The 17,983-nt window shown below is 41.4% G+C and overlaps 1 protein-coding gene across 1 annotated transcript in view; it reads left to right on the top strand.

Annotated features, from left to right (window-relative positions):
* The first annotated feature begins 425 nt into the window (after positions 1-425).
* The window catches only part of PXDN (peroxidasin), a 90,004-nt gene continuing 72,446 nt past the window's right edge, over positions 426-17,983 (top strand). Inside the window, exon 1 of the mRNA XM_086461541.1 lies at positions 426-882. Coding sequence (XP_086317667.1) covers positions 662-882 — 221 coding nt within the window. The 5' untranslated portion in view covers positions 426-661. The remainder of the gene's footprint in view (positions 883-17,983) is intronic.

Genomic DNA, 17,983 nt, shown 5'->3' with positions numbered 1-17,983 from the left:
CTGAATGTAATTCAGGGCAAATCCATCAGGTTTTCCTGGTTCAGCAACAAAAGTTGCAGCACTAAGAGGGGGTAGTACATGGGTTGTGTATGTCAGTTATTCAGACCAGGGCAGAAACAGGACTTAGTTTGTTGCTTTTTCCCATAAGGGTTTATCTTTCCCTTCTCTCTCTCTTTTTTTTTTTTTTTCCCCTGACCTCTTCTCTTTGCTTTCTGTTCTCCTTTCCCTCCCTTTTTCGCTCCTTTTCCTTCCCTTCTCCACTCCTCTCACTCCCCTTCATTTTGCCTTCCTTCTCTTCTCTCCCGAGGTGCCCGCAGCCCTCCATCTCGGGGGTACCTTCATCCCCTCCTTTCCTAGGGAAGGAGGCAAGGGCCGAGGAGCAGTCGCCCGGGGGCGGCGGCCGGGACCCCGGCCCCGGGGCGCGGCGCTGCCCCGCGGTGCGTGCACAGGGCGGCGCGGAGCCCCCGCGGCGGGACGGCCGCCCAGCCCGCCGCCGGCCGGGGCGGGCCCACCGCCGTCCCCTCCTCCAGCCTGCGCGGCGGGACGGGATCGCCCCGCCGCCGACCAGAGCGGCAGCCGCGGCCGGGGAGCGGAGCGGGCGCGACGCGGATCTGCCGGAGCCCCTCTCCTCCTCCTCCTCCTCCTCCTCCTGCCCCGCAGCATGGCCCGCCGCGAAGCGGCGGCCGCCCCCGGCCTCTGCCTCCTGCTCCTGCTGCTGCTCCGCAGCGGGGGGCTCGCCCCCCCCGCCGCCGCGCAGCCCCCGCCGCCGCAGCGCGGGAGCGTGTGGTGCCCCAGCCGCTGCCTCTGCTTCCGCAGCACGGTGCGCTGCATGCATCTGATGCTGGAGAGCGTCCCCGCCGTGTCCCCCCAGACCACCATCCTGTGAGTAGCCGGGCGGCGGCGGCTCGGCGGGGCGAGCGGCGGCCCGGCGGGCAGGGAGAGGGGCGGAGGGAGGGTACCGGAGGAGGAGGGGATACCTGGGGTGGGAGGCACTTTGGGTGGCGGTGGAGCCTTAGCCCTTTGTCTGCGGTCGGGGAAGGGGGGGGGTTGGACCCGCGGCGGTGGCTCTGCCCGAGCGGCCCCGGGCGCCCCCCCCCCCCCCCCCCCGCCTCGCTGCTGGCAGGGATCCTCGGTGAGCGGTGGAGGGGCGGCCCGGGGCTGCCGGCTCGGCGGGGCCGGGCTGGGCTCGCCGGCCCCGTTGCCTGCCCGGCCCCTCGGACGACCCCGGGGGTGGCGGCGCCCTGGCGCGCTCCTGCCCGGCTTTGGTAGCGCGGGGGGCGGGTGGGCTCTGGCCGGTGCCCCGGGTTTCGCGGGGCTGTTGGAGGTGGGTATGCTGGTTAACCTGCGGGCGCTGTGTCCCCAGCTTGGGCGTCCCTAGAAGGTTTTTGCTGCTTCCGTAGTATCGCGCTTAAAAGCGCGTTCGGTTGGCAGGAGGATCGAGAGGGAGATGTGCAGCGCTTTCTGTTCGGTTCTGAGACGCGGTGGGGATGTATGAGCAAACCGGGACCCGAACCCTGGGCTTGCTGGAAACGAACCCGGCTCAAGGTCCCGCAGAGACTTGTGGACGTTATTTAACGTCCTATTTTTTTAATTCAGGCGCTAATGTGTCAGTTAAAGTGCCCGGCCATTCCTCTATAGGGTCTGTCTGGTCACTGTTTTGAGTGGGATTGTGTTGGTAATAAAATCCAGTATTGACAAGGATTGGCGTTTATTTAATTCACACTGATTTTTCTGAAACGGTTACCGTTCCAGCCACATTTGCCTATAATAAATGCAAAGTTCTAAACGAAGACCACACATTATTTTGTTGCGAGGCTTACCATGAGGGACGGATTTGTTCCACTGACCTGCTTATATGTTACTTGGGCTCAGAAAGCTTTTGGCACCAGCCCTGTCCTTCCCTTACACACACGCAGCTGTGGAAGCTGAGCAGAGCTTGGCCCTGGGAGTTTTCTGCGGGGCCTCCTGTAATAAATTGACTTGTGACTTTGTCAGATATTTTTAAAAGGGATCTATAAAGCCTTGGTGTATTTCAGCTTCCAAGTATTATTTAATGTGAAGACTACAGTCATTTAACATCAACCGAGTCCCTCTTTGGCAAGAAGCGCAGCCTTCTGGCAGAATGGGATTAGTTCTGCAGTACTTGTAAACCTTTTAGGGAACAATACAGGAAGTGGGTGGTTAATGTTTCTTACATTTGAAACAAAGTACATTTACAGAATACCTTTTGCCTGGAGATTACAGGAAACTGTGTAAAACTAGTTCTGTGAATCATCTTGTATGTAAAAAAAAAAAATGTAAAAAAAAAAAAAATCTTTAGAGCATGGAGTAAAGTCTTAATGGCTTGGTTTCGTGTTAAAAGTAGAAGGGCCTGCAACAGCAGAAGGTAGTAGATTAAACCTAGCCAGGGTGGAGCTCCCCTTACGGTGGGTATTTATAATCTTGCAGTGAGTCAGTGCAGAATGTGTGAACAATGCAAGCATTATACTTGTCTAGCCTCACTAATGTATCAAACTATCTACTATCCCAGGTCTGAATTATCATTCTGGTATAATGCAAGCTACAACGCAGCAGAAGTAGTGAAAAAGAAATTAAAAACATTTTTTTGCAGCTTGACAAAGAACAGTAATTCCCAAAATACGCTTGTGGATGACCAGCATTCTTGAAAACGTAATGGTGGCCTTACTTGTCATCTGGTAATGGGTATCCTCCTTTTTCACCAACTGACTAGGAGACTGTAAATAAACTGTTGTAAATAAAATGAGTGATACTACATCTGCAAATGCACAATTACTGCTGCTACAGTTCTGCTTAATGGCTGTGAAGGGGGAGGAGAAAGGTCAGAAGACAGGCCATATGAATCTCTGGGACAAAGAACAATGGTACAATTTATTTAGTAATCAGGAGTTTGAAGGTACCAATTATGCATAAGTAGCTTACCTGTTTTATATGAAATGCCTGCCTTTAGCTGTAGGATATACTTTCAACAAACTTATTACATGTCTGAGGTACTAATTGAATTGCCAGATGGTTTACTACTCGTTTTTACCTTACTGATACGTAGAACTGCAGTGCTGCACAGCAGTGTTACACTTTGTGGAGGTAGCCCATCACCCACATAAGGCTTTCTACACTCAAGAATAGCTTATTTTTTAAGCATGAAAATAAAAAGCCGTTATTTCAAGTCTGGTTTGACTCTCACATTTTGTGTTTCATGTGGAGCCCGTTTATTAAATGTATTCTCTTAAGTAGTGGTATTGATAGCTAGATAATTAGAAATAATGAATTAATTGAAATTGAATGCTTTCCCCTTTAAAACATGGACTTAGGAAATCCTGCAAAGTGTGTTGCTGATGAGTTAAGCCCACTTTTACCAGCATTGGTAAATTCCACATTGTTTTATTTCTTCCTTAGGATGCAGATTGGCTGTGCAAAGTAATTTGATAAAAAACATCACTAAGTTTTTTTTTCTCTTTTCTAAGTATATAGTTATATATTGTTTTTTGCTGAGCACTGGTTCTGAAAACTCTCATTTTGGAAGCTGAGTTGACTTCGCTCTACTTCACATATAATTTGTTATATGGATTAAACCAGCATGGGGCCCAGACCAACAGTGCAGCCAAATGTTTTTCCCCACATATCAAAAATGTCTACTCCTAATCTCGGGCTCTCTTTCGAAAACTGCTCATAACATTACTAGTTGTTGACCTTGCCAGTGCTACTTCTGGCTGTACATTTTCTCACTCTCTCCTGCTTCCCCCAGTTTCTGGCACTTCCCCCTTCCCTGCTGCAGGCTGGGATCCACGGCTTAGATTTCTTCTGCAGGGTGGATTCTGCCCGCTTTGGAAGTGCTCGTGGAGCCTTGCATGAGCACGAGGTTTCACCCGAGATGAGATTATTTCCCAGACTCTCTGTAGGACTAGGGCTGGCATCCCAGTCAGCAGGTCCTGTGCTGACTTCCCTTAAGAAGGGAGACTCACCTCCAAAGTGGTTTGCAAAACCACTTCATGCCTTAAGTACGGTCCTGGAAGTTTCCTTTAATCTCTGACTAAATATAGAGTGCTCATGTATTCCCAGAAGTTGCTGAAACATATTTATATTAGACTATTTAAATGGTGGAGGAATGTTAAATTCCAGATGCGATAGTATTGCTGCCCTGTCTTCCCTGAATTGTATCCTCTCTTACATTTCTTTAGAGGATTTCTGTGTTTTACAGCCATTTCTGGTTTGTGATGTTTGTAATTCTGACAGGGGTCCTTTGAGTATCGATGCAGTATATTGCTATTTGTATCTTGCCTAAACATGACTAAAGTCCAAACCTGTCTACAGGACTAGTTACACATACTCAGACCAATGCAAAAATTTGTTCAAAGTTTTTCGTGATCGGGAAAGTGTTTGTTTAATTCTATGGTGACTTTCTAGACAGCTGTGTAAGAAGTACTTACATTTTTTTTCATGGCTCCATGAGAATTTTTGTGGAATCTGGTGTATACTCACAATGCCAATGAAATGCATTACTGATGATTTTCAATAGCATCTATCTTAATACAATTTAAAAAAAAAACCAAACCTGAATTACAAAAAATCACACATCTGTTTGGAGTGCACACAAGAGATAGGGATAATGGAAACATAATGACATTTTGCATTTCAGTGTTGATTTGTGATAACATTATGCCTCTTAACAGAGGCATTTAGGGAAAAGAAATGGGTGGTATGTATGAATTGTGTCAGTGGGGGAGTCTCTGGGCTATCATAGAGGAAGGATGCATGCTATTTGCCAATCTGCTGTTTTCTGTTTGCAAATAGTGTGCTATCAGTCAGCAAACCACCGGCCCATTCTCAGCTGAAAAGTGCAGGATTCTTCCTTCTGATCAGATCTTTGAAACCCTTTTAGAAAACTTCCAGTAGATTAAGCAATTAAGATAGCAAATAAATATACCTGGATGCTGTGAAGGACAAAGGATTGTAGTCTTAAATCTGGGCTATGAGTAAACTCAATCACTTCACTGCTGAGCATCAGTTTACATATAGGAGGTAGTCGAGAGATATGACACTGGTGTAAGATTTTAGTTAAGACATGGAGATTTGCGTATACTTAGTGTTCAAAAAAGAACAGATACTGAAGGTTTACTTGAGGTGTTGGAGGATAACTGAGTACAGACACAGATCTTGACAGACAGGCTCATGGCTGGGCAGCAAACTCCATTAGATGCCAGTGGTGATTTGCTTGAATTACACAAAGCAGAGGGAAACTATAAGATTATTTCACTAAAATTATTTTAGGTCTTCCTTCATGAAAATTGTACAACCAAGTGCAGAATTCAATTTGAGATGACAACACCTACATTTAGGTCTCTATACACAGGAGTCAACAGCCAAGGTTGGTGTCTGAGCTATCCTTCTAGTGAGTAGCAACTTGCTAACTATGGTATCTAGCACCATTTGAATTCTCTTAAGAAAATAATTTCTAGCCTCCAGCTGCCTTTCTGAAAAGGACACAGGTCTCCCATTGGGCCTGTGTCATACCTGCTTCCTCCCAACAGATGTCTCAGCCTAGGACATCTAAACCAACAGCAGGCACTGCTGGGGACAACTGAATTAAGCTGCTAAGGGCAGTTTATTCATTTTCCAGCCTTCTCCAGCGTGAGTATGTCGACTAGCCTTCTGTTGACAATAAAAGGAGTTTAAACATCTGTATGTAGATGTTCGTATTTATTTATCTAAACAAAAGCTTAAAATATTTTTCAGAAGAGAATGTTTTCATAGTATTTTCAACAGGAAGAAACTACTTGCAAAAATCAGGCTAAGGAGCCATACGCAATACGGAAAGTAACTTCCTTTGAAATATGTTAGTTGTTGCTGAGAGTATTTCTCCTCCAATAAGCTCTATTCTCCGAGTGCCAACAAATCAAATGGATACTGCAAAAGAAACCAAACCTCCCCAGCAAAGCAACTTTGGGGAGGGTGTGTAGGATGTGAACCCTGCTAAAGCCGTTCCTGGGCAATCTGTCTGTACTGCTGATGGAATGAGCCAGGACCAAGGCATGAATGTGTTAAGGAGACATTTGCAGAGCTTGTAGAAAGTGCTTAGTTGTTAGCAGGGGGCGGAAGGGCACAATGTTGATAGAGTGTTTGGCATTTACTGGGAGACATTTGGCAAAGCTGCTGAGGGATGCAGCAGAAAGCCCAAATCAGTCTTCATTTCAAGAATGCGTTTGCAAGTAGCCAGATCCACTAGTGGGAAAGTATTTTTGTCATCTTGGCAGCAAATTAACCCTCATCAAATTTTTTGTTGAAGAATGGGAAAACATGTGGAGCAAAACTATACCCATCATTTCCTGCAAGTATCTTACTATAGATTTAACACACTGTCATCAGAGAAATACATTGTCTTATGTTACAGTTAATAAATACATTTTCTGGTTTTAATCTTTTTTATTAAGATGTGTTTTTGACCAGTAAGTACTTAACATTTGAGTGTTAAAATGCTAAATATGTATGTATTTACAGAAAGATGTCTGTAATGAGTAAAACCAAAGATCCATTTGACCTAGTATCTGTTCTTTGAGGGCGACTAAAGGACAGCTTATAAACAAGTAGATGGCATAGAGCAGCATATAGTGGTTCATCCCTATGATAATTTGCATCTTGGGGATTTTCTGAGCTAAAGATTATTTCCATGTTATGTGTAAATCTTGATGGATTTCTCCTCAACAAATTATTTAACCTCTTTTTTTTCCAACTAATTTAGCTGTCACTTACACTGATAACTCTTGGTGACAAGGAGTACTACACAAACTACATGGTATACGTTGCTCTCTTCTTTTGTTTGAAGCCTGCAAGTTGCTAGCTTCACTTGGTGTCCCCCATTTCTTCTCTTGGAAGAGATGGTGAATACTCGGTCCCTCATCTCAATGTCAGCCGTGATTTTATGACCTTTGACCCTAAGCTTCTCCATTCATTTCTTTTTGAAGTTGAGGAGTCTTCTCACTGAAAGATCGATGTTCTTAACTGCTCATCATCTAAATTGCTGCTTCCCTGCTCCTCCTGAGGTGAGAAAATCATAACTTTCCCCAGTATTTACATGGACGGATCTGGTATGTGGGCTAACTGGGGATTTATACAGCAGCGTTAGGATTACCTTTGTTTTTATTTTCTCTTCCTTTCCTAATAATTCCCAAGATCATATTTTCTTCTCTTGAACTGTTATTTTCATGAAATTATCAGAGGTAGCTTAGGATCTTGTCTATAAGTAGTAATGATCAGTTCTAGGCCCACCATTTCATTTGTAAAGTTTAGTTTTGTCCATAAACATTACTTTGTATTAATATGCATTATGACTGCATTTTAATAGCCATTCATGGGCTGTTGACAGGTCCTTCTGTTCTTCCGAGACAGACTTTGTTAAAACAGATGAATATCATAAGCAAAACTTTGTTCTTTCTGTTCATTGCTCTTCCACTTCTGAATAAATTGAACAATGCAGAACCTATCACAACTCTCTGTGAAACTCTACTGGTGGCCTTCACCCATTCACCATTTTCTACGAACATCTCTTTATAGGCTCATCTGGACTGTCTTTGTTATTTGTTTTCTAGTTCTTTCAAAAGATTGTCTTCTAATTCCCAAAGTTTTGAGACTTTGAAACATTTTAGAAAGCCAAGAAGATTTGTATAAATCAGTGGATCACTTGGTATTGTTGTCTAGGTCCCCAGTTGAAAATTACAGTTTTAAACATTTTTCTGTGTTCCTGATTCTGCTAACAGACAGCTTCAGTGCCTCTGCTGTTACTCAGTTTTCCCAAACAACGGCAAAATTAAAAGTGATGAGTTATATACATTTTTCATCATTACTTTGGGGAATTTAGGGGCATGAGTGACGTTGAATAAGAAATTTTAGAGTAGCAGAGACAAAATGGGATTATTCACTGGGAAGAGTAAGAAATGGATGCTTGGACATTGGTAAATATAATCTTTCTCTGCTAATTCCCAAAGAAGGCTGGTGAAAAAAATAACAGGGAGATGCCTATCCCTTGCATCATTAGGAGGTTCTGGATCTGAGACACAAGGAGAGGGGTGATTGTCTCATCTAACATTGTGGTAAACGCATGCCTAAGAGAAAAATACGACTAATAAATACTCCTCCTCTATTTTTCTAAGTAGCTCTTACTGACTTCTCGCTGAGATGAGGTCAGTGCTGATCATGAGATGGGATGGGGATGTCATTAACCAGCAGAAAACCTTGTCATTTAGATATTAAAGAAATGTTAGGCTGCCCACATGCGGATTGGCTTATAAGTAAGCTAAGTTTAAATCAAAAAGTTGAAATTCCAGTAGAAAAGAAAATAGAAAGTATAGCCAGTAAAGAAGAGACCAGAGGTCGGGTTAACGATAAAAGGAAGCTGTGGAAAGAAAACAACATAATAGAAGAAATTGCTGTTGCTATTATGAAATGAAAAAAATAGCAGAAAACTATTCAGAAAATAACAAAAGAGAAATAGTGCATGATGTGTAAAATAGCATAATATATTTTTTTTTAATTATAAAATGTCCTTTTACAGGAATATTTTGCTGTGTATAATGGGTAAAATGAAAACGGTAGATTAATGTTTTCAGGACTCAATTCTATTTTGAACAATTGGAAAACAAACTGTAAATTTTCACCCATCTTGATTCATCTCTCAAAATGGTATTTTTTGAATTATGTCTTTTTGGATTCATATTTCTGATACTTTCAAAGGTTGTTATAGTTTGCTTACAGTATTCAATCACAAAATAATATATGAAGTGGGTAAAAATATTTTGTACACTCTAGATCTCGTCTCACAAATGTGAATGTATGCTTAGCTTTGTATACATGAGTAATCCCCAGGCTTCTGATTCTTCCTGGGTTTGGATGTTTGCTGACTCTTTCCAGCAAGACAAAATGTTTACAGTGTTGTAGGTTAAGACTTCCCTTACAGAAAAGGTCCATTTATAAAGGTGACATTTAAAATCTGTATCACACAAGCTAAATATTTATAGTTCTGTGCCTTTTTGGACACTTTTATCTATAAAAATCAGGTAATATTTTAAATACTTGTGTGTATGTCTATGGTTATATATGCATACACATGATATACATATTGTGTGTGTGTGTATATATATATACAGTAAAATGGAAACAACTGAGCCAAATTGTCTTTATCGTTTGTTCCATTTGGATTTGATGAGGAAAAAAACAAAACCAAAACCAAAATAGCTTTACAGGCTTTATTATTGCAAACGTGGGCAGAGTTTCAAGACAATCCAAAGAGATGGTGCAATGAGAGCTGGCTGAGCTGGAATGGAGTGACTCAAGTATTTCCTTTTCCTTCGTTTGCTTATCAGGCTGCCAAATTTGATTCCTTTTTGGTATGTAATTATTACTGTTGCTAATGACAGTCAAGGGATTCTTTTAAAAATAAAAATGAGGGAGAGACCAGTGTGGGCTCTCAGCTTCATGTCTTTTTCTTTAATCTGTATTTGCACAGATTAGCAAAGGTTAGGATATTGAAGAGTTTGAGCAGTGCCTGGCATAGTTTCTTCAACCTTGTGAAAGGTTGTAGAATCAAAACTGTGAAGTTTGGAATAATGTAGTGTTCCCTCTCTCCACCCCCCCACCCCCGTTTTTTTTTCTATGTTTTACTAAGCACAACAATGAGCATACATCTTTAACTCCAAAGTTGGTTTCAATGACTGTGACACTGCTCCCTTTTCCGTTGTGCTTTGTTGTTGTTCAGACTTTCATATTTCTTACTCTCTTTCCAACTGCCACTCCCCGGATCTTTCAGAAACATTTTCTTTCAGCATTCTTTCCCCTTAAATCACCTATTACAGCAGTCTGCTCATTGCCTGGCTGGTCAAAAAAGGAAAAAAATACTACTTTGTACACAGCGTTACCCTAACCAATGACTGTTTTCGGTAAGTAGGGCAATGACTGCCAAGTGTTATTTGCATTGCGTTAGCCAGACCGATGGATTTAATAGCCTTTTATTAGCCATATGGCTGATGGTTTCCTTCATAGGAGAAAAAAATATAGAATGAGTGAGTCCATGCTTGCTATGACTTTTCTCCAGGCAGTGTGAGGCATAGCTGGGGCAGCATAAAATTCAGTGCAGACTTCTCAAAAGAGTTGAATTCAGTGGCTTATAGCCTCTGTCCAAGGTTCACAGTGCTCTACAGAAGGTAAATATTTTGGTTTTATGTAACGTTGATGGGGCACGTTGATAGAAAATCTCACTCTGATATCTTGTGGTGGCTTCTATTTAATACCTGATTATCATGATAATCAGATGAAATCTGCCATCAGTATTCAAATCTTCAAAGTGTGTGTCTTGTAATGTTTTAATAGTGGATGAGGAATTTTTTTTTTTTTTTTCAGTTTTTCAAAAATATTTTTGAAAATATGGGGCAGTGCGTGGTCTTGTGCATAGATAACTCTAGTGAGCCATTCAAAACTCAAACACAAATACATGCCTCTTTACATTATCTGCTAAGATAATGTAAAAAGCTGGAGCAGCAGTGTGAAGGTGTGGCATGTGTTTACAAATATACACAGCGATTGTTTTGATGCTGGGAAGCTGCCTACCGCAGCAGGATGCCTTTTAAGGGGTATTTTGACACTCTGGGATAATAAACTATTTGGGGTTCAAGAAAAAAGTTTTGGTCTGATGACGTTTTAAAACTCTCTGAGAAATTTGAGAGGTGGGAGTATTTTAAATTATTTTTTAAAGATATAAACGGAGTGATAAGATTCAGATCTTTGACTTAGGTAGCATTTGCTGTCTCCAATAAAAGAGGCCCAGGCATTTGGCTTAAAATGCCAGAGAAAGGACAGGTTTTATCGTGCAGGAAGAGTTGCAGAGCTGCGACAGGGCTGCAAGAGCCAGTGAGGGCAATTTGATTATGAGAGTATGTGGTTTGCTCTGGCCAGATTCAAGTCATTAACTTTCTGATTTAATTTTATTGGCCTGGGCAAAGCTTAAGTAAGTGTAATATCACCTATGTAGGGGGTAGAATCAGCTAAAGTAAATCAATTAAAATGTTCACTAGTTAGACTTTTATGTATAGATGAAGCATGGTTTATGTGTAGATTGAAGACATAGCTCTCAGGAGTCTAAATAATTGGTACCAGGCAATTATTAAAGGTCTGTAAAGACATTTATTAGTGTAGGAACACCACCTATACATTATTTTATATTGTTCTTTTTCCTGAGTGCTCTATGAATAAGGTAAATCACTTGAAATTTCTAAAGTTTTGGTACATGCTGAAGCATCTTTCTTGATTCAGTGAACAATGATTTTGAAAACTTAGCCAGAAAATCTTCTAATCTTCCCATTACGACATGAATATTTTCTGAGATGTTTTATACTATGTCAGTGTTCTTTCTGGTGTAGATGATTTCTTGACATCTTCTATTTTCCTTACACATTTTGGATACATCTTGAATGTGAAGAATTGCATAAAAGTAGTGGAAACAGACAAAGCATTGTCTAAAATGTGAAAATAGTCTAAGACACAATATTCATTGGAGATTTCCAACTGAACATTTTGGCAAAGTAACTTCAGTGGCAGAAAGCAAGATCTATAATTAAAAAATACTAACCAGCATTCAGGGTCAATCTTTATGCTGGTCATATCTGTGTAAAAGATATCTATCCATTAGTGGATGTAAGATATAACTATCTTCTGAAGAAATTTGTGGGTGTGCCAAATGCTTTATTTAGTACAGGGGAAGTTTTCCATTTTTTATGAACTTGCAATGTAAACAACACTTAGAGAACAGATATGAGATGTAGGTAAATAAATTGTGTGCAGCCCACACACTCAGGTACTCAGGTGCATTGTATAGGTCAGTTTTGTAACTCCATGACATGTGTTTGTAATCCCTTATTCCTCAAAGAAAGAGATAAGAAATAGTTGTGCTTTGGCACTCACCATTCAACAATATCAAGTTGAATTCAAATTAGTTTTGTCTTCAATATTGGTCAAATTTTGGATTCCCACAATATATATGAAACCAGGAATATCTGTGCAACCCAGATTCTTCAGGTAACAGTTTTCCATTACCTTTCATTGCCTTTTTTTCTGTGGATATCCATGACAAATTGTTTTGTAATAGCAGTAGCATAGAGCAAGTACCTGTCTTGCTTGTCAGACATTGTTTATGACAGAATCTGTATCCTGGTTGGGTGTTTTGGTTTGGGTTTTGTTTGGTTGGGTTTTGTTTTTTTCCATAACTACCTTCCCAAACTCTTTTCCTGAAAATCAGAAAAACATGTATCTTATCATTAGTCTATAGCAATAAATACATCTTAGTCTGTTATGTGAAGTAGAATTTGAGTTTATAGGATCCTTAAATATTAAAATATCTTTTATTTAATTACTGGCTTTTGCAGGTTGACTTTGCTTCGAAAATATCCTTGTTTCTCTGAAGGGGTGTTTCATTTTTCAGGAGCCAATCTTCTGGACACTATAAACAAAAAAATACCTTTAAACTGTGGTGGTTTGACCCTGGTTGGATGCCACGTGCCCACCAAAGCCACTCTACCAATCCCCTTCCTCAGCTGGATAGGGGAGAGTAAAATTTAACAACAGGCTTGAGGGGTCGAGATAAGGACAGGGAGATCACTCAGCATTTACTGTCATGGGCAAAAAAGACTCGACTTGGGAAAAAATGTGATTCATTACCAATTAACTCGGAGAGGAGTAATGGGAAATAAAACCAAATCTGAAAACACCTTCCCCCGACCCCTTCCTTCTTTCCCAGACTTAAATTTGTTCCCGATTTCTCTCCCTCCTGCCCCGTGAGCGGCACAGGTGGACAGGGAATGGGGGTTGCGGTCTGGTCATCACACTGTTGTTTCTGCTGCTCCTTCCTCCTCAGGTGGAGGACTCCTCGACTCTTCACACACTTCCTCTGCTCCAATGTGGGGTCCCTCTCACGGGAGACAGTCCTCCATGACTTCTCCAGCGTGAGTCCTTCCCACAGGCTATGGTTCTTCATGAACTGCTCCAGCGTGGGTCTCCTTCATGGTGTGCAGTCCTTCAGGAACCGACTGCTCCAGCGTGAGCCCCCCTCACGGGGTCACCAGCAGCAAACCTGCTCCAGCGTGGGCTTCTCTCTCTCCACAGGCCACAGGTCCTGCCAGGAGCCTGCTCCAGTGCAGGCTTCCCACAGGTTCACAGCTTCCTTCAGGCATCCATCTACTTCAGCTTGGGGTCCTCCACGGGGTGTAGGCAGATACTTGCTCCACCGCCCATGGGCTGCAGGGGGACAGCCTGCCTCACTATGGTCTTCACCACAGGTTGCAGGGGAATTGCTGCTCCAGTGTCTGGAGCATCTCCTCCCCCTCCTTCTTCACTGACCTTGGTGCCTGCAGAAATGTTTCTCTCACATATTCTCACTCCTCTCTCTTGCTGCAATTGCTGCTGCACAACAACTTTTTCCCTTTCTTAAACACGTTATCCCAGATGCGCTCCCACTGTTGCTGATCTGCTCGGCCTTGGCCAGTGGCAGGGTCCCTCTTGGAGCCGGCTGTCATTGGCGGTATTAGACATAGGGAAACTTCTAGGAGCTTCTCACAGAAGCCATCCCTGTAGCCCCACCCTTCTACCAAAACCTTGCCATGCAAACCCATTACAAAAACAAGCTGATGATTGGGGTGGACTTAATTTATTTTATTTTTTAACTTTGAACTTTGAAGACAATTCGACATGATGGTAGATGCCCATAAAATAAATTGTTTTTAAGGTCAGGACCCACATGTAAGAAATTTCTGATAGCATCAGGATTTGAAAAATTTGTTGAATGCCTTTGTGGGTTTAAAATTTGTTTGTTTGTTTTTTTCTCTTGGTTGGTGTATTTTATTTTATAAATCTGTTGATTTTAACTGTATAATGACAAAGCTTGAGTGGATAGGAAATAAAATGTCCATTCAGCTCAGCCTTATCTCTAGCCCTACGGTTTGGGCATGGGGAGGATTTGTCCTTCCAGAGACCAGAGCAAGTGTATAATCTCTCAGGAGAGACTTCAGCCATGACACTGCTGTAGTAGTCCAACGTCTGATGCCTGAGAAAACTTTACCAGTAGAAATTTATGCACTTAAGAGGTTAAGTGCTGGGTTTGTGGCTCGCATTCGTCAGCCTCTTAAATTCTATTTAAGGTGTTTAAGTATTTGTGGAAATCCCAGCCATAAATTGGCATTTGTATGCCTCTGGATCAGAGGGTATATTTGTACTTCTGACCAGTCTTACAGCCGTGATAGTTTAGCTATGGGTCTAAGATGGTTCATTTTCAGGTGAACTTGCAATTTGGTGAAAAGTGTTTGTGGGAAAGAATTTTGTCACTTGCTTTTAAGCCATATATATGGCAGTGTTCTTAGTCAAGCAGAGTACTAGTAGTTTATACGTTTCCAAGACATGTAAATATGTATTTTTGGTAGTAGAAACATTCTAAGAATCTATTATTCAAAGCTGAGAAGTAATTAGTAGATAGATCTGCTTATTGCAACTAAGATTATTTTTAACTTTTGGCTGCAGATAGTAATAACATTTCTTTTTTTGAGATGATTACTTATACTGTATATTAAATGAAAATAGTAAGTAATGTATTTAAGTAGCTGGTCTATTTACTGTGTTAATGTTAATTGTTTTGATTCAATTTTCTGTTTTAATTTACGAAACAGAGATTGCACTCCCTTCAAGGCAAAAAAAACCCAACCCAGAAACACCCTGTGAGTGGTACTTGAGTTTCTTTTGGCTGCTGGGTGCCAGCAATAGTGATTCGTTCCTGCCCTTGGTCTTCTCAGTCAGTTCTCAGAGTTAGCTGAAAAATAAACATGGGAAAAAACAGTTGGTTTCACTCAAATAATTTCCCTGATTTTTGTGGCCTGTGATGTCTGTGGCCAATCGTTAGGCCCTGTGAAAAGGTGGCCTGGCAGGAGGGGAGGAACTGCTTCCTGAGGGAACCTGTTAACTGGCCCTGGCACCTCACCTTAAAAATAAACCAGGTTCATGATACAACTTGAAGGGTCAGGTTCTGCACACACAGACCACTGTAAATGCCCCTGCTGAGACCTCCTTGCAGAAGAAACCCCCTTCCACTTTCCCTCCATGCTGGGGAAGTGAGAGCCCCCTGCCCTGTGCCTTGCTTCCCTGGGGCACACTGCTCTGCGCCACGGCGACAGCAAGTGCCTTCCTGTGGAAACGTTTAGAATTTTGACTTTCCTGAATTAATTTTTAATTAATCTCCCATGTATTGAATTGTCATGCTAAGTATTTAGTTTAAAACATCTGGTTTTCCTAAAAGACAGGTTTGTATTTAATGTTTTAGAGATATTTCTAATATTATTTTTGTTCTGCTTTGGCAAGACTAATCAAATGTTTTAACCTTTCCCCATTTTGTGCATACACACGCAGTTGAAAGCGTTTCCCTTTCTGTCTGAACACTAGGAAAGACCCCTTGAGAGGCCGTGTTAGCTGTAATGTATTACTGGGAAGCCTGTGAAGTTGCTCTCCCCGTGGCCCAAATGGTATTTTTGTGGCCTAAGTGACAGCTAGTTTGTAACTGCTAAGGGGCGATGGAATCAAGGATGTAAGTTGAAATGTGTTCAAAATGGAAAAATCAGATTGAATTATTACTTTAAAAATGGCATGAAACTGTGAAGACTGAAGTAGTTCAGAATTGTCTTCGCTTATACTCAGAAATGAACTTTTTGGCCTTAGGAGCTACATGTAAATGTGTAAAAACTTTTTCTGTCTAAAAGTGTTTCATTCTTCTTTCTGGTATTTACTACAAATTTTTTAACATTAATTTTAACATTAAAATAACGTTACTGTGTTAATGTGATGAAATAATTACAGAGATATTAAAAAGTGCTTTCTAATTAATTGTTGACCTAATACTGCCAATATTAGAACTGCTGGGAAGAGGGTGTGTGACTTAAAGCAAAAAAGATGTGATCTTCTGAAGCCATCGGAATTTTAAATAACTAACAAACATACACAAACTAGTAACACTTCTCTAGAAATTTCAGACACATCTGTAATTTGCCACAGTCCAGTTTTCCAAGTTTTTTTTAATCTGGTTAATCCAGATTTAGTTTGAGTAGAGAAAGAAGAGAAGAAATGTGCAGGGAAAGAAGTTACAGGCATTTTATATGGTTCAATCCTAGTTTTGGCATGTGAGGTAGAATGAGATGGATGTTGATTGATTGTGCATGTTGTGGGAGATGATGATAATTAATTAATATTATGCTTTATATATTTTAATATTTTATTTATTCCCTTGATGTGTTCTGTAAGATAACTTTTGCCCTAATGAGTAGGAAGCAGATGTGGGAAATGAGTAATAGCTCTAAAATGGCTTTAATTACTTTTTGTTTATAATTTTGATATTAACGTTAGGATGGACATAGCAAGAAAAAAAAGGAAGGAAGAATCTCTGTTCCCAGAGATTCTCTTCACTGAAATTCATTCAGTTGGGTACTTTAAGGTTGAATGTCTTCTTCTAGTAGCTGCTTCCATTGCTCTTCATAAGCGGAAAGCAGCTTCTCTCTTCCCAAGAGACGGGAATGCACAGATGCCTGTGCTGAGGCTGTCTGCACTGATGAGGAATGAGGAGATAAATATTGGAGGAGTCCTAACACAGCCCTGTCACTCCCAGTTCTTGTTCTGAGTTTACTTTGCCAGGAGCAGGAGGAGCTGGAGGCAGAGCAAGAAAACAGCTAACTTATCTGTGCTGGCAGCCTGTTGTTACCCTCAGGAAGCAGAAAATACGATTTCAAAAGCTGCAGCCTTTTCAGCGAGGTGACCTGAGATTTTCCATAAAGTGGAAGGAAGAGCCATCACTTTGTCTGAAACCAGGAAGCTGGTCTGCAGCCAAGTGATAGAGTACTCGAATTTTTGTTTTTACTCTTTATGTAAGCCAATAGTGCTTTCCATATGAATAGTAAAATGTCCTTGGCATTCTATAAGAACAAGTATCCAGATAAATTCTAACACCACCTCTGAGTCTGTTTGAATCTAATATGGCAATCTCTGTATCGGAAATAACTGAAAGTACATAACGGTTGAAAATATGTTCCGATAAAATCCGCCTAGTAGAGAGGGAAGTGATGCATTGATTTGCAATGAATAAAGGCTTTTGAGTTAAATGTAGATGTTATTTTTAGATTGCAGTAATTCCTTTAATTTTCCACGTCCTTTGACTTGGTGTTGGTCTCGTATTGCAAGACTTGTTTTTGAATTGAAGGAGACAAAATGGGCATTCTTTAGTAAGGTCACTGCCATTGTAGATGCTGGATGTTATTTATTGGTATAATAAATACCATGCACTGAGTCAGTGAGGCTTCCTGCCTTGAGGAGAGAAAAGCCCCCAAAACTGCACTGATGGGGAAGTTGCACTTCCATACCAGTGTATTAATTTGCCTGTCTAGTCTGTTACTTCTTTCCCACCCCTCACATCCCTGTTTTCAGCTGTAGGGTCTTCTGCTGCTGAGCGCTCATTGCCCTCAGCTCTGCACTGATACTTGCCCAGTGTGGGATGTACCCAGATGGGTACTCCTGTAGGAGAGGAGCTGAAGTGTCAGAGCTAGAAGGAGGCTTAAGGACCAATCTGACCTCTGGCACAGTAATAAAATGCAGCCGACTCTTCTGTGTCAGTGTGTATTGTCCTTTATGAATATGCACAGTCATTTGCTTGCATTGCATGTGCATCCATTTTCCTGACAGTAAAGAAAGAAGGATCTAATCTGCCATAGAACAAATCAGAAAAATTACAAAGAATTGTATTTTCCTGCTCACCCATATTTGAAGTTTTAGGATTTGCTTGTTTGCTTCTTTGTTTATTTTTAAATCTTTAAGAACCGCTGCAAAAAAATTCGTGTGTGAACTTCAGTGCTTATCTCCTTTCCACCTGCTTTAAGAAAAAAGGTCAATGCTACTTCTCATTTACAGC

This window comes from Leptosomus discolor, chromosome 2, assembly GCF_034619465.1.
Source record: "Leptosomus discolor isolate bLepDis1 chromosome 2, bLepDis1.hap2, whole genome shotgun sequence".
Lineage (NCBI taxonomy): Eukaryota > Metazoa > Chordata > Aves > Leptosomiformes > Leptosomidae > Leptosomus > Leptosomus discolor.
Note: the sequence above shows the minus strand (reverse complement) of the source record. Positions and strands in the feature narration are given on the sequence as shown.